Below are 14,071 nucleotides of genomic sequence, written 5' to 3' on the forward strand. Positions count from 1 at the left end.
CCCTCTTGCACTGTTGGTGGGAATGTAAATTGATACAGGCACTATGGAGAACAGTACGGAGGTTCCTTAGAAAACTAAAAATAGAATTACCATATGATCCAGCAATCCCACTACTGGGCATGTACACAGAGAAAACCATAATTCAAAGAGACACATGCACCCCAATGTTCACTGCAGCACTGTTTACAATAGCCAGGTCATGGAAGCAACCGAAATGCCCATCGACAGACAAATGGATAAAGAAGATGAGGTACATATATACAACGGAATATTACTCAGCCATAAAAAGGAACGAAATTGGGTCATTTGTAGAGACGTGGATGGATCTAGAGACTGTCATACAGAGTGAAGTAAGTCAGAAAGAGAAAAACAAATATCGTATATTAACGCATATATGTGGAACCTAGAAAAATGGTACAGATGAACCGGTTTACAGGGCAGAAGTTGAGACACAGATGCAGAGAACAAACGTATGGACACCAAGGGGGGAAAGTGGCGGGGGTGGTGGTGGTGGTGGTGTGATGAATTGGGCATTTGGGAATGACAGGTATACACTGCTGTGTATAAAATTGATGACTAATAAGGACCTACTGTATAATAAAATAATAAAAAATTTAAAAAAAGCATTTGTGAAAGATACTGTGGTTTTCAAAACTTGCATTACTTTCTCTTTTATGTCTCCTTAATTTTTCCTATTTAATGCACATGTATGTATTTACAGTGAGTTTGCATTTATTTTTTGTTTTGTTTGTTTTAATTATTTTATTTGGCTGTGTCGGGTCTTAGTTGCAGCCCGCGGGATCTTCATTGTGGCAGGCAGGATCTTTTTAGTTGCGACATGTGGGATTTGTTTCCCTGACCAGGGATCAAATCCAGGCTCTCTGATTTGGGAGTGGGGTGTCTTAGCCACTGGACCAGCAGGGAAGCCCCCTGCATTTATTTTTTGAAAACAAAAGTGGAATTATTACCATGCAATAGATCTATGTATTTTTTTTTAATTGAAAAGTCAGAAACTTTGTATGTATCTCCTACCATGGTGTCTTGGTTTGTTTGTAAAGCAGAAAATCTAATTTTACATTTGTCCAACAATGATTTGTTTATGGGATTGCTTATTTAATAGCATCTGACTGTCTTGGGTATAACTACCAGTGTTCCCCCATTCAGAACATTTGGGGAGGGGTATCACATAGATAGATGCCTTTTTTTAAATAGATACAGTGAGTTAGCAAGTTGCTGGTAATCAACAGCTCATTCTCTGTATAAGCAACAGGAAGAAGTGTCACCAACTGGTGTGCCACACTAGAACTTAAAATGGGTTTCCCACAAAAACAAGGTTTATAAAATGGTGAATATATAGCATTAAAATAGTACAATGAGAACTATGTTCCAGATATGTTATGAATTATTTATTCGATACATATTTATGGACAGTCTGCTCTGTACCAGGTACTATTCTAGGCACTGGGTGACAACAATGAACAAAACTCAAGCAATAGCTTCCACAATAACACGGATTAGAATGAAGGCGGCAAACGTTTATTCATATTCTGAGAAGCATCTTTTCAACTTATTTTTCTAACATCAAATAGTAGTTAGTTAACTGTTAAGGGTGACTTGAGCCTTTGCTGCTTTGATTGCATGTTACACATTTAATTCTAAATATAAATTAGAACCTATACCAAGGGCTAACTTTAGGGAAATCAGAGTAATCATAACAGAAATAAGGAGCAACTATTACATAAAATATAATTTTTCTCTCTTCCTCACTATCTTTTTATTCACCTTTCATAGCAATTTCTTCCTGCCCATATATACCCCATGGATTAGGTCAGGCAGATACCTGCCTTAATGGAGCCACAGGAAAACATGAGCATGGTGAAAGGGAAAGGGTGAGTCCTCATGTCCTTTCAATTTTTATTGAGTGGATTTACGAGAAGCTGTTGAGGAAAACTGTCCTAAGCACTTTAAATTCAGCCAGCAGCTCAGCAGAAGATATCGGAACCTCTCCCAGTGACCTGAGTCACTGAAATGGACCCCAGGTCAGAGCACTGCAGCCTAAACTTTCATCAATAACACTACGTACTCCTTCAAAGCTCTTTCAAAGAGATCCGCATGTTGATCACATTCTGGCAATGTGTTATCTGGTAGGTGGGGGATGAATTTAATGTATTATAAACTTGAAGCAGGGAGGGGTCCCTGCAGAAACCCTAGACGAATTTGATGGGAGAAAAGGGGAGGGTAACGGGCGGGACAAGGGAGCCGTGACTGGCTGGAGTCCCCTGGAGGAACCTGGAGGCCAGGGCTCTGCTTCTCAGTTTTGCTCAAGGTCCCACGTTACTCTTACCGGAGCCCTCGGTGGCAGCTCTCGGCGCTCACATCTGCCACACGAGCAGCGCACTAAAGAAAAACATGATCGTCCTGAGTCCACTAAAGAGGAAGTAAAGCCAGTTTCTTTTTTGTTGTTGTTGTTAGAAAATTGAAAATTTTAATAACCTTCCCTCCCTTCCCATTCTCCCCCTTTGCTGTGTTTTTGGTTTTAGTTTGATTGCTTTAACTGTTAACAAAAGAAAAAATACTTTCCCAAACTTTTCTTCTTAACTCTTCCAGATATCTCAGTTCCACCTGCTTTCTTATTTAGATTCCAAAACAAAAGGAACAAAGGAACCTTTTTTCACTTACATCTAGTACTTCCCTTTTTAAATAGTAAAAGTAAATACACATGGTTATTAAAAAAAAAAAAGAAAAAAGTCAAACCATACAGACAAGGAAGACCATAAAATGATAAGCAAAACTCTCCTCCCACCCTGAGCTCAGTTCCACTCCCCAGAGATAACCTCATAGAAATAATTTTTTCAGTTGACTGAGGTTTAGAATCCACAGTATTGCCAAATTAAAGTGCAGCATGATGGAGGAGTTGTTTCTAAACTAACACCTCCGTAAGCACAGTGTGGATATAAATTCTCCCCACTCCTCTTGTGTATCTGGGTCCGTAGACTAAGAAGTAAGAAGGGACTCAAAGCCCTGCCATGTCTCCCTCACTTTTCTCAAAGAAGGAAGACTCATAAATTTCCTCAGGACAGAAGCGTGAGACTCAGACCAGAAGTCAGAGAACTTAACTGGCCTTTGCTTTCATCCTTAGCACCCATGTTGTGGGAGCTAGAGGCACTCAGAGCCACGTTCCAAGATGTTTGTCCCTTGTCCCAACCCCCAGACAGTGCTTATTTCTGAGTTCCCTTCTTTTCTCTTCCCTTAGGAAGAAGAAAAGCCCACTCTCTGCCTGTTCAGTGCTGTGACCCAAGAGACAATGCCCATAATGGAGAGCATTTCCCTTCTTGGTAAAAAAGTGTCTGATCTGAGAACACTGATAGCTCTGAGATGTGGATTCCCTGTGAGTGTCTTCTGTCTTCGGACCCCAGAGGGACTGGAGATGTACGACTGCAACACGCTCAGGGACTACCAGACAGACCTCGGTACCGCCCACTACATGTGATAGCAGCTACTACTCAGCACTCAGGTTCTTTGATACCAGACTCACAACAGAAGGAGGAGTTGTTTCTAAACTAAAACCTCTGTAGGCGCAGTGTGGATGTAAATTATCAAAACCCCTCTTTGGTGTCTGGGTCTGTAGGCTAAGAAATAAGAATGGTCACATACCCCTGCCATGTCTTGTTCTCTCTGCTCAAAGCAAGAGGACTTGTTAATATCCTCAGGATAGAAGACCAGGACTCAGATCTGTTTATATTTTTCTCTTTCAAAATATATTTCGAGCATATATAGAAGCAAGTTCTAGTAGATATTCTTTTTCCTCTTTTTAATGCAAGTGGTAGCATATGATACATATTGTTTGAACCTTGCTTTATGCGAACTCATTTTGAAATATTGTCAGTTATATTAAACAATCTTTTAATTGAACAGTATGAAGCCAATACTGTGCAGGCCAAACAGGTGCCTCAGTGAGCACCCTTCATCCCTGATGGACAGATTACAGCCTCTCTTTAAATACTGTACTTCAGTCATGTCTGCTGCAGCCATACATTATTAAGCCAAACTCAAAGGACCGTCAGATTTGTTTTAACCATTATTGGCAAATGGTTCAAACTTTATAGAGATTCTTGCTTGAGGTGAATAAGTTTTTGCTGACAGCACATCTTTAGGCAACATTGTGCTATAACATTTGCTGCAATGGAATTTGATTTCTCCCAACTTATAATCGGGCCTGTAGACATCCATGAATTAAGCAGTTTTGCTTTTTATAACTGCTAAATTTGCATTTATTGTTACTTTCCTGACTATTATGTTTGCTTATTCTTTCATGTTATTTTTAACTGAGGCTCTCAAAACTTTGGTATCAATTACCATCCCTGTTTTTTTTTTTTTTTTTTTTGCGGTACGCGGACCGCTCACTGTTGTGGTCTCTCCCGTTGCGGAGCACAGGCTCCGGACGTGCAGGCTCAGCGGCCATTGCTCACGGGCCCAGCCGCTCCGTGGCATGTGGGATCTTCCCGGAGCGGGGTACAAACCCGCGTCCCCTGCATCGGCAAGCGGACTCTCAACCACTGCGCCACCAGGGAAGCCCCACCATTCCTGTTTTTGATCAGAGGAAGTGATGTTCTAGCAGTCGTCCTCAGAGTATCTTACTGTAAACACATATCTGCTCTGTGTGCTTGCTGGGGGATCAGCCCTGCACAGAACATGGTGGCGGCTGATTTAAGTAAGGGTACACAAGTGGCATTTGTCTTCGAGCAACTTATGACCTAGTTATTTAATGAAATGCCAAAGGATAAATGAGAAAACGAAGGTGACTGTTCTTCAGGCCTGTGCTGCTCAGATCATGATGTGACATTTTAGAGCACGAAGAGAATTTAGAAATGGCTTGGCCCAACATCTAATTTTGGTTTCTGGTCGTGCGCACGCCATGTGGGATCTTAGCTCCCCCACCAGGGTGGAACCCATGCCCCCTGCAGTGGAAGTGTGGAGGCCTAACCACTGGACCGCCAGGGAAGTCCCCCAACCCCTAATTTTTACAGATATAAAGACAGCAAAAAGGTTCTGAATGGTTAAATGACTTGCTCAGGGTGTGTCAAGGATAACGCCCCTTAAAATGACCCTCTAGGAAGGAGGTTTTTCAGATGTAAGGTTAGAGGCTCCAGCATGACCTGGGTAGATGGCTTTGGTCACCATGAGAACATAGGGCATGGGAGGAGGGGCAAGGAAAGAGGGAACTCAAAGGAGAAGGAGGAAGAGCCTTTGACCTGCTTCACACCTTTGCCTAAAACACTCCTAGCAGTCTTTTTTTTTTTAATTTAATCCTTGTAAACATTTTATTTTATTTTTTTTTAACTTATTTATTTTATTTTTGGCTGCGGCGTCTTAGTTGCGGCATACGGGATCTTTCCTTGTGGCGCGTGGGCTTCTCTCTAGTTTTGGGCTTCTCTCTAGTTGTGACACATGGGCTCCAGAGCGCATGGGCTCTGTAGTTTGTGGCACACAGGCTCAGTAGCTGTGGTGCATGGGCTTAGTTGCCCCACGGCATGTGGGGTCTTAGTTCCCTGACCAGGGATCGAATCCATGTCCCCTGCATTGGAAGGCAGATTCTTAACCACTGGACCACCAGGGAAGTCCCCCTAGCAGTCTTTAAGTAGCCAGCCCACCTTTTTAAACTACAGGGTAAGGGAATCTTTGATCCGCCTGTCTTCCAGATTCTCCTCTTTCCAGTCAATGAGTCACCCCCGATGCTGTCAGGAGCTGAACCTTGACCCCTTTCCAAAGGCAGTGGAAAGTCAGGAGGTTTTGGAGAAGCAGTCAAAGAAAATCAAAGATTTAAGTAGCTCAATTAGTCCCTGCGCATACTAGCTCATACAGTAATATATAAAACTGCCTCTGCACTCTGGGCATTTATAGTAAAGTGGTAGAAATGAAGCAGGCACATTTCCTCAGTTATAATCCAATAAGCCAGATCCTTGTAGGCTGAAGGGCTCAAGGGAAGGCTTTTTGGAGAATGTTGGACTTGAGCACACAAAGATGCGAGAAATATGCATCATCTGAGAGGAGGAAGGGAAAACATTCCAGGCTTCTAGGCCAGGAGAAAAGCATGAGTCACAGGATCAAGAACATGGGCTTACATTTGCAGCAGCATGGATGGACCTAGAGATTGTCATACTGAGTGAAGCAAGGCAGACGGAGAAAGACAAACATCATATGATATCACTTATATGTGGAATCTTAAAAAACGGTACAAGTGAACTTATTTACAAAACAGAAATAGAATCACAGACATAGAAAACAAACTTATGGTTACCGGGGGGAAGTGGGGGTGGGGAGAGGGATAAATTGAGAGACTGGGACTGATATATACACACTAGTATATATAAAATAGATAACTAATAAGGACCTACTGCATAGCTCAGGGAACTCTGCTCAATACTCTGTAATGACCTATATAGGAAAAGAATCTAAAAAAGAAGGGATTTATGTTTATGTATAACTGATACCCTTTGCTGTACAGTAGAAACTAACAGAACATTGTAAATCAACTATACTCTAATAAAATTTTTTAAAAATCAAAAAAAAAAAAGAATGTGGGCTTAATCCAGGGAAGACAGAAAGCAGGAGACTGTTCTGAAGAGTGGAGGGGCCTCGTGGAGACCAATGGGAATCTCACAGCTGAGGTCATATTGAGGAGGGTCTTAGAGGTGAGGCAACAGAGCACAGGTTTCATGTGCTTGCAAACAGAGCCATGTACATCCTGGAACAGGAGGAGTGTTTCAATAGAAGTTTAATCTGGTGGCAGGCAGCATGAAATATAGAAAGGAGTGAGGAGAGCCTGGAAGTAGAGTGATATGCTCACTGGAGCTTTTGATAATCCCAGTATTAATTAATTCCACTAGGAATGGAAGCGACAAATCTGAGAAATTTATGAGAGAGAGACAGAGCATCGTGCTGGGTCACATCTAAGAAGAGGGAAATGCCAAGGCTCTGACGCTAGGACAGCAATGGTGAAATTGGGAAAAGGAGCTTATGCTTTGGGTCTTCAACTTTAGATATAAGGAAACTCAGAGAGTACATTTTTTTTTCCTGAAAATTACTCAGCTAGTTAGTGGCAAAGCTGTAAGTACAACTGAGTTCTTCTAATTCTACGCCATGACAAATATGGAGCTAGGGCTTGAGTGATGGGTTGGGTTAGCAGATATTGCTGTAGGCGTCATGCCCATGGAGTTGGGGGTACAGCACGGTGAGAGGTGCTTTCCTTAGACAGTAAATACAGAGAGGGACATGTCAAGGGCCAAGGGCCTCGGTCAGATCAGATCCTGAAATCTAGGCGGGCTCCAGGGTCCCCCACCAGCCCTCAGGCCCCTTAGAGACCTACTGTGCCACTTTAATTCCTTTTATAAATGAGAAAACTGAGGCTCAGAGAAGTTAAGTGACTTGGTCAAGGTCATACTGGTAATAATTAGTCATCCTACACTCAGGATTGGGTTCTTTCCAACAACTTATACTGCCAGCCCAGTGTGTCTTTACTGATACCTATTTTTACTGTTGCTCTCTAAGTACTGATCAATATCTTGTTTTGATTCCTACTAGGGGAAACCCAAACCAGACAAATGGTTTCCACATTCAGAAAGAAAAAGTCCAAATCAGATAGGCAGATATTGATCCCAGAGTATGCATGAGGAATCCAGAAACTTGGGATATGGGGACCACAGCAGGAGAGGTTGGAGACGATTCCCTAGAATAGGCACTGTAGCTTGCACCTGCTTTCCTGCACAGCTTGGGCATGGTAGGTGGATTTGTAAGTAGAGAGTGGGTGAATCCAGGTTCTGTAGATATATACAATTTGGGGAGTCCACTTTAAAAAATTAAGAATAAAGAATTAGAAAGTTCATATAGAAAGAGGTCTTGAAGCATAATTCTCACTAATTTTACTTTCATTTCAGTTATAGATTTTAGTTGTATTTTCTGGAACAACATAGCATTTTTAAAATAAGTTTCTATTTTCTAGCAGAATGCCTAAGCTTATGAAGGAATGTAATGTGTGACAAAGGAGGCATTACAAAGCAATTGGAACGGAAGGATTATCCAATAAATGGTGCTGGTTAACTCACTTAGAAATTCTCTGGATATTCAAAAGTTGAGCATTAAGAGACAAGCCACCCATTGTTATCTTCGATCTTTGAGAAATTAAGACTGCTTCATTGCAAAAAACTGAAATTGATAGTTATAACACCTGTAACATTTGTTCACATAAAATACAGGGCTTGTTGGAGGTGCCCTAACTGATAAGAATTTAAATCACATAGTATTCTCTAGTTTTCAGGGCTCATCAGTAGTGGACAGGTTGAGCTAGGGAGAGCTGAGACCCTGAGGCTAGGCAACCACCTAGGGAAGTGCAGATGGGCCAGGAAGACCCCACCCGTAGACATCTAGCAAAAGGAGGTTAGCCTTAAATAGGTCCTGCTGGTGGGAGTCCTGGAACAGGCAGGTCAGTCTGCATTAGCAGTTGGTAAGATGGAGGAAGGCAGAGTGTGATCCAGGGAGATCCAGCAGGGACCCGGCAGGTGAACCATAGCATCAGAGCATCAAGGTAGCGAATGAATCAATGAATGAATGACATAAAAGGTGGGAAATGAGGCAAGCTGGTTGCTGACACAGGAGCCTCTGTCAACATGTAACAGAAATCTAACCCCAGAGACTGGGGTTCGGAATAGGAACTCTCTGAGTTCCAGGCTCGGAGAACAGAGATGGAGCCTCAGTTATGAAACCCAAAAGGTAGAGTAGGATACTGAGGCTTGTGCTCTGGGGCACAAGGTGCGGGCTTGGTCTCTTATTCCTGGAGGAATAAGGCAAGTTACTAGAACAGGAAAACACCTGAGCGGGCTGAACAGGAAGAGCAACTTCCCATCAAACTTCTGAGCAGCTGGCCTGGACTCTTAACAAATCCCCTACAACTGAAATTAAGACTGTTCCGCGGGGGCTTCCCTGGTGGCGCAGTGGCTGAGAGTCCGCCTGCCGATGCAGGGGACACGGGTTCGTGCCCCGGTCCGGGAAGATCCCACATGCTGCGGAGCGGCTGGGCCCGTGAGCCATGGCCGCTGAGCCTGCGCGTCCAGAGCCTGTGCTCCGCAACCGGAGAGGCCACAACAGTGAGAGGCCCGCGTACTGCAAAAAAACAAACAAACAAAAAAAGATATTGATGCCTAGACCCACTCCTAGCAATTCTGACTTAATTGGTTTGGGAGGGGGCTCAAGCAAGTATCAGCATTAAAAAAAAAAAAAAAAAAGGCTGTTCTGTGGGCCTAAGACTGCTCTGGTCATTCAAATGGAGGCTATGCGGTCTCAGCTGTGGAGGACCAGGGAGGCTGGAGTATAGTGCTAGGCTAAAGCTTTCCAACGCTCATCTCTGAGTGATTTTCATAATAAACTAAAAACATAGTAAGTCACTTTAGGCAGGAGATGAAATAAATGCACTTGGAGCACTGTTTGAAGTCTTTTGTTTCCAGTGCTATTCATAGAAATCAAATATTTTACAAGAAAGTTTAAGTACAACAAGAAGTTTTAGAGAAACTAAATCTACTATGTCATGGATGATCCACATTCTGGAAGATGTTTATCTAGGCATTTCTAGAGTGTATTTGCAGAACTGCTACTTGGTCTCTACAGAATAACTCCGTAATTCTCCAGCAAAAAGAGTGAATTCTCCTAGCTGAGGCCAGACTTGTGAGAGTTAAGGTAGGTTAGGGCCTTGATGGCATTAATGCAGATCAGGCTCTGTGGGTAAACATGCACAGCAACTAGGAATCAACCCACGAAGGACAGTGAGGCCAAGGTCAAGAAATCCCAAACCAGAGTCAAGAGTAAGGGAAGAAGAGCTCCATTTCAAGATTACAGGTAGGACGTCCAAAAAGGGAGGGATCAGCAGAAAGAACATATACTCAGATGTGGGTCTGCCTGTGAAGTGGATGCAAGAAGGGCAAGAGGGCTTCCCTGGTGGCGCAGTGGTTAAGAATCTGCCTGCCAATGCAGGGGACACAGGTGTGAGCCCTTGTCTGGGAAGATCCCACATGCCACGGAGCAACTGAGCCCACACGCCACAACTATTGAAGCCCGGGCGCCTAGCCCGTGCTCCGCAACAAGAGAAGCCACCGCAATGAGAAGCTCGCGCGCTGCATCGAAGAGTAGCCCCTGCTCGCCGAAACTAGAGAAAGCCCGCGTGCAGCAACGAAGGCTCAATGCATCCAAAAATATAAATAAATAAATTTTAAAAAAAGGCAAGAGCTGGGAAGCAGAAAGGAAAGCAAGAGAAAGGCAGCGGAAAAGAGGAGGCTTCTGAAGCACCAGAGAGAATTCTAGAGACAAAAATTCCAAGCCAAATTCTACTCCCAGCTTGCTGAGTAGCTTCAGGCAATTCCCCACGGGCCTCAGCTTCCTAGTCTATAAAAGGAGACAATGGAGTGGGCTGGTCTTTTAGGATCTTTTTATCTTCAGCATTCTGTGACTCTAAGATTACTGCTGTTATGTTATCCTTCCTTCCTTCTCACCTGCAGGTATTTATGATGAACCTGTCTGAGCCTGAGGATAGGTGTGGATAAGCCAAGTCACACACTGTCCCATCACAGCTTTGGCATGCAACCTCTGGGGCCGCCATATTGATTCAAAGGCAGCCAATCCACAAGCTGTCCAGTGACATCATCTCTCCTAGCTGAGACAATTAGAGTCTTGCTTGGAGATAAGTATAACACAGAGGACAGGCACATGGGCCCCGGCAGCCAGATTGTCCAGGTCCAACTCCTGGTTCCACTATTTACTGGTTATGTAGAAGCTGGGGAAGTTACTTCGTCTTACAGTGCCTCAGTTTCCTCAGATGTCAAATGGAAAAAATAATATAACCCATCACTTAGGGTTGTTGTGAATTTTAAATTATTAAATTGTTCATGTACTTAGAATAATCTAGAGCATATAGTAAGCACTCAATGAATATTAGCTATTCATATTCAATATATTACTGTTATTATTATTAATTATTAGTCTTGTGAATTCAAATTGGGAAATGTAGAGAGACAAAATTGGTTATCAGTAGGGTTGGAAAATGAAGAGTGTCAAGAAATAAGGTTGGGTCACGGCAAACGCATGTTGCATGCATGCCAAAGTTGTCATAGGACAGAAGCTGTAAGTAAGCAGGGCAGCCTGTCAGTAGAGAAAGGGAGAAGACACACAAAGAGACCTAAAGGGCATGAGAGAGAGTGAGAGAACCTGGGGCCCATGGGAGAGATGGGCAGTGGTCCATCTTGAGAGATGTCTTGGTACCTAATGCATGCTAGACGTGGTCATTGTCTCAGTATAATAAGCCCCATTTTCTTGAGGGTCTCCTTGCAATCCAAGAGCATAACTAAAACAGAGCCCATAGACTGAATGAGACATAATGCTTGGGCTCAAAGAGTTCTTTTAGTGTTTGTCAACTGGCAATCCCAAAGCAGAAATGTATGTTCAATAATAAAGACTTTCAAAGTATACTTTGAAACCAGTTGAGCAGTCATTTACCCTATCTGGGGAGGTGAGAGGATGGTGTTGTCAAGGAGGGCTTCCTAGAGGAGGTGATGCCAGGATTGCATCATAAACTATTGGTAGGAGGATGGGGGAGTCAGAAGAATTCAGACAGAAGGGACAGTAAAAGAAGATGCCCCAAATCCAGAAAGAGCCTGGGGTACACACAGAAGTCCAGGCCAGCCTGCTGGGCTACTAAGGGTTAGGAGGGCAGCACATGGCCAGAACAGGTTTGAGGAGTGGCTTAGAACTTCATTTAACAAGTATTTACTGAGCACCTACTGTGAGCCAGGCACCATTGGGGAAAGCAAGCATAGAGCTGTGAGCAAGGGTAGCAAGGTCCCCACCCTCTTGAAGCTTGCATTTCAGTGGGTAAGGCAAGCATCATCCCATAAACAGAAAAATATCGAATTTTAAATAAAATTAAGGAATATGAAGTAAAACAAAGCAGGATAAGGGAATAGAGAGGGATGTGATGAGGTGGGGAAAGGCTATTGCAGATGGCTGGCCAGAAGAGGAGATGGCATCTGAACAGAGACGTGAATAAAGACAGGGGGAGGCTGTGGGGAGCTTCTCGAGGTAGCTTTAGGTGAGAGATTATCTAGGCCTGAAATAGGGCGGCGCTGGTTAAGATGGAGGTGAAGAAGCAGAGTTCTTCAACATTTGGGAAATAAACTTGTCAGGCCTTAGCAATTGTACAGATGTTGGGGGCATGAGAGAGAGGAAGGGATGAAGAACAACTCCCAGATTTCTAACTCAGGTAGCAAGGAAGGTAGTGGTGACACAACCTGAGACACAGAATACAGGAGGAAAAGCAGGTTGGGGATGAAAGGTGACAGGTTGTCCTTCAGAACAGTGGGGCCCTAGCATGATCCCTTAGATTGTGGTATCCCCAGCTGGGGAATCCAGAGCTGGAGCAGAGGCCTGGCTGGAATGTGGACTCAGGAGTGACTGGCCCATGGGTGATCAATGAAGCCATCAGCTGCACTGAGGCCGCCTGTCAGTCAGCAAACAAGTATGTAGTGAGCACTCGCAAACGGCAGGCAGTGTGGCAAGTCCTGAAGGAGCGTCGTTTGTAGTGGGTCGTGAACAACAGTCTCCAAACAAGTAAAATGATTTCAAGTACTGATGATAGGGGCTGTGAAGAAATTAAAATAAGGTCACGGCATAAAGAGTATTGGAGGGGAGAAGGGGGTGGTGGCAGAGATTGCTTTAGCCCTGGTGGCCAAGAAGGTCCTCTGTGAGGACACGATGCTTGAAGGGAAAGCCGAGTAAGAAGGACACTGCCCTGTGAACTCTGGATAAAGACCCTTTGAAGCAAAAGAAATTATGTTCAGATGGGCGTGGCCTTGGTGTGTCTGAAGGACAGGTGAAAGGTCAGAGTGGCCAGAACAGAGTGAGTGAGGCAGGCTGGAGGGACAGAGGTCAGGGTGGGCCACATGGGGAGAAGACTGGGTTTTATCCTGAGGGAATGTGTAGAGTTAGAAGAGCAGAAGCCTGAGGAAAGATTCCTGGGAAACACCAGCCTGAAGGACGAAGGGAATGTAGTCACAAAACCAGGAGAGGGTAGGCTTTTGAGGAGCAAGTGAGAAATCCTCCAGCAGCAATGAATATATCCCTTTTATGTTCATAACACAGAACGGCTCCTGTTTTGTGAAGAATGGAATGAAAGGATCATTCAACTTCACCCACAGCCCACTTGTAAGCTAAAGGCCTGAGAAATGCATATGTCCTGCCACAGTTTCTTGAGGTTCTCTTCCAACATAACAGCTTTTGTTTACCTGGTGATGTGTAGATCAGCATGGAATCGATGTCCACAGAAATGTTTTAAGATAGCTGCAGAAAGTAGTTCAGAATTGTATGCTTTCACTGTGCAGATGAGAAAATGCAAGTGCACAGAAGCTAAAAGGCTTTTCCAAGTCAATATAGGCCTAAGATCAAGATAGCATCCCTGCCCCGCCCCTCTCTCTCTCTCTCTCTCTCTCTCTCTCTCAGCATCCCTGTCTCCTTATTCAAAGGTTACTTTTCATTTGGCACCTAGCTCATGTCTGTTGGGAGAAAGCTATCATTAGAAGTTTTTGGACCACCAAACCCCAGGGATGGGCTGGAAGCATCGCCACCTCTCTTTATCCACAGGCACGACACTTCGCTTGGTTGTCTGGGATGGATGGAAGGAATTTCTGATGGGCTGTCTCCTCGGACAAAAACTTGAAGTCCAACGCTATTTATCAAATGAAGGAACAGTACTCAAGTATGAGATAAAGCAAATGCTAAACTAATTAATTTTTGCTAAACTTTCATAGGAACTTGAGTCTGCAATTCACTCTAGCTCGGGTGCTGCTCCAAGGGAGTTCCCTTGAGACATTTTTACTGAGATATTTGCTCGAATAAGATAGTAGGGATGCCACCAGGGCTGACAGCCTTTGGTGATGTATTGTAATTCAGGTAGACTTTCATCAGGAAACACTATCTAAATGCACGACTTCAGTTTGGTTTGGATATTAGACTTTTATCGGCAGTTTTTAAAGGATAT

General features: G+C 43.8%; 1 protein-coding gene across 1 annotated transcript in view; it reads left to right on the forward strand.

The window, feature by feature from the left end:
• ANKUB1 (ankyrin repeat and ubiquitin domain containing 1) overlaps nucleotides 1-14,071 on the forward strand; it is a gene marked incomplete at its 3' end in the record, with an annotated part of 41,161 nt that overhangs the window by 13,993 nt on the left and 13,097 nt on the right. The window contains exons 3-4 of the mRNA XM_079923308.1: nucleotides 3,254-3,470; nucleotides 13,675-13,789. Of these exons, the coding sequence (XP_079779434.1) occupies nucleotides 3,254-3,470; nucleotides 13,675-13,789 (332 nt within the window). The remainder of the gene's footprint in view (nucleotides 1-3,253; nucleotides 3,471-13,674; nucleotides 13,790-14,071) is intronic.

Source organism: Stenella coeruleoalba, assembly GCF_951394435.1.
Source record: "Stenella coeruleoalba genome assembly, chromosome: 5".
In the NCBI taxonomy this organism is placed as follows: domain Eukaryota; kingdom Metazoa; phylum Chordata; class Mammalia; order Artiodactyla; family Delphinidae; genus Stenella; species Stenella coeruleoalba.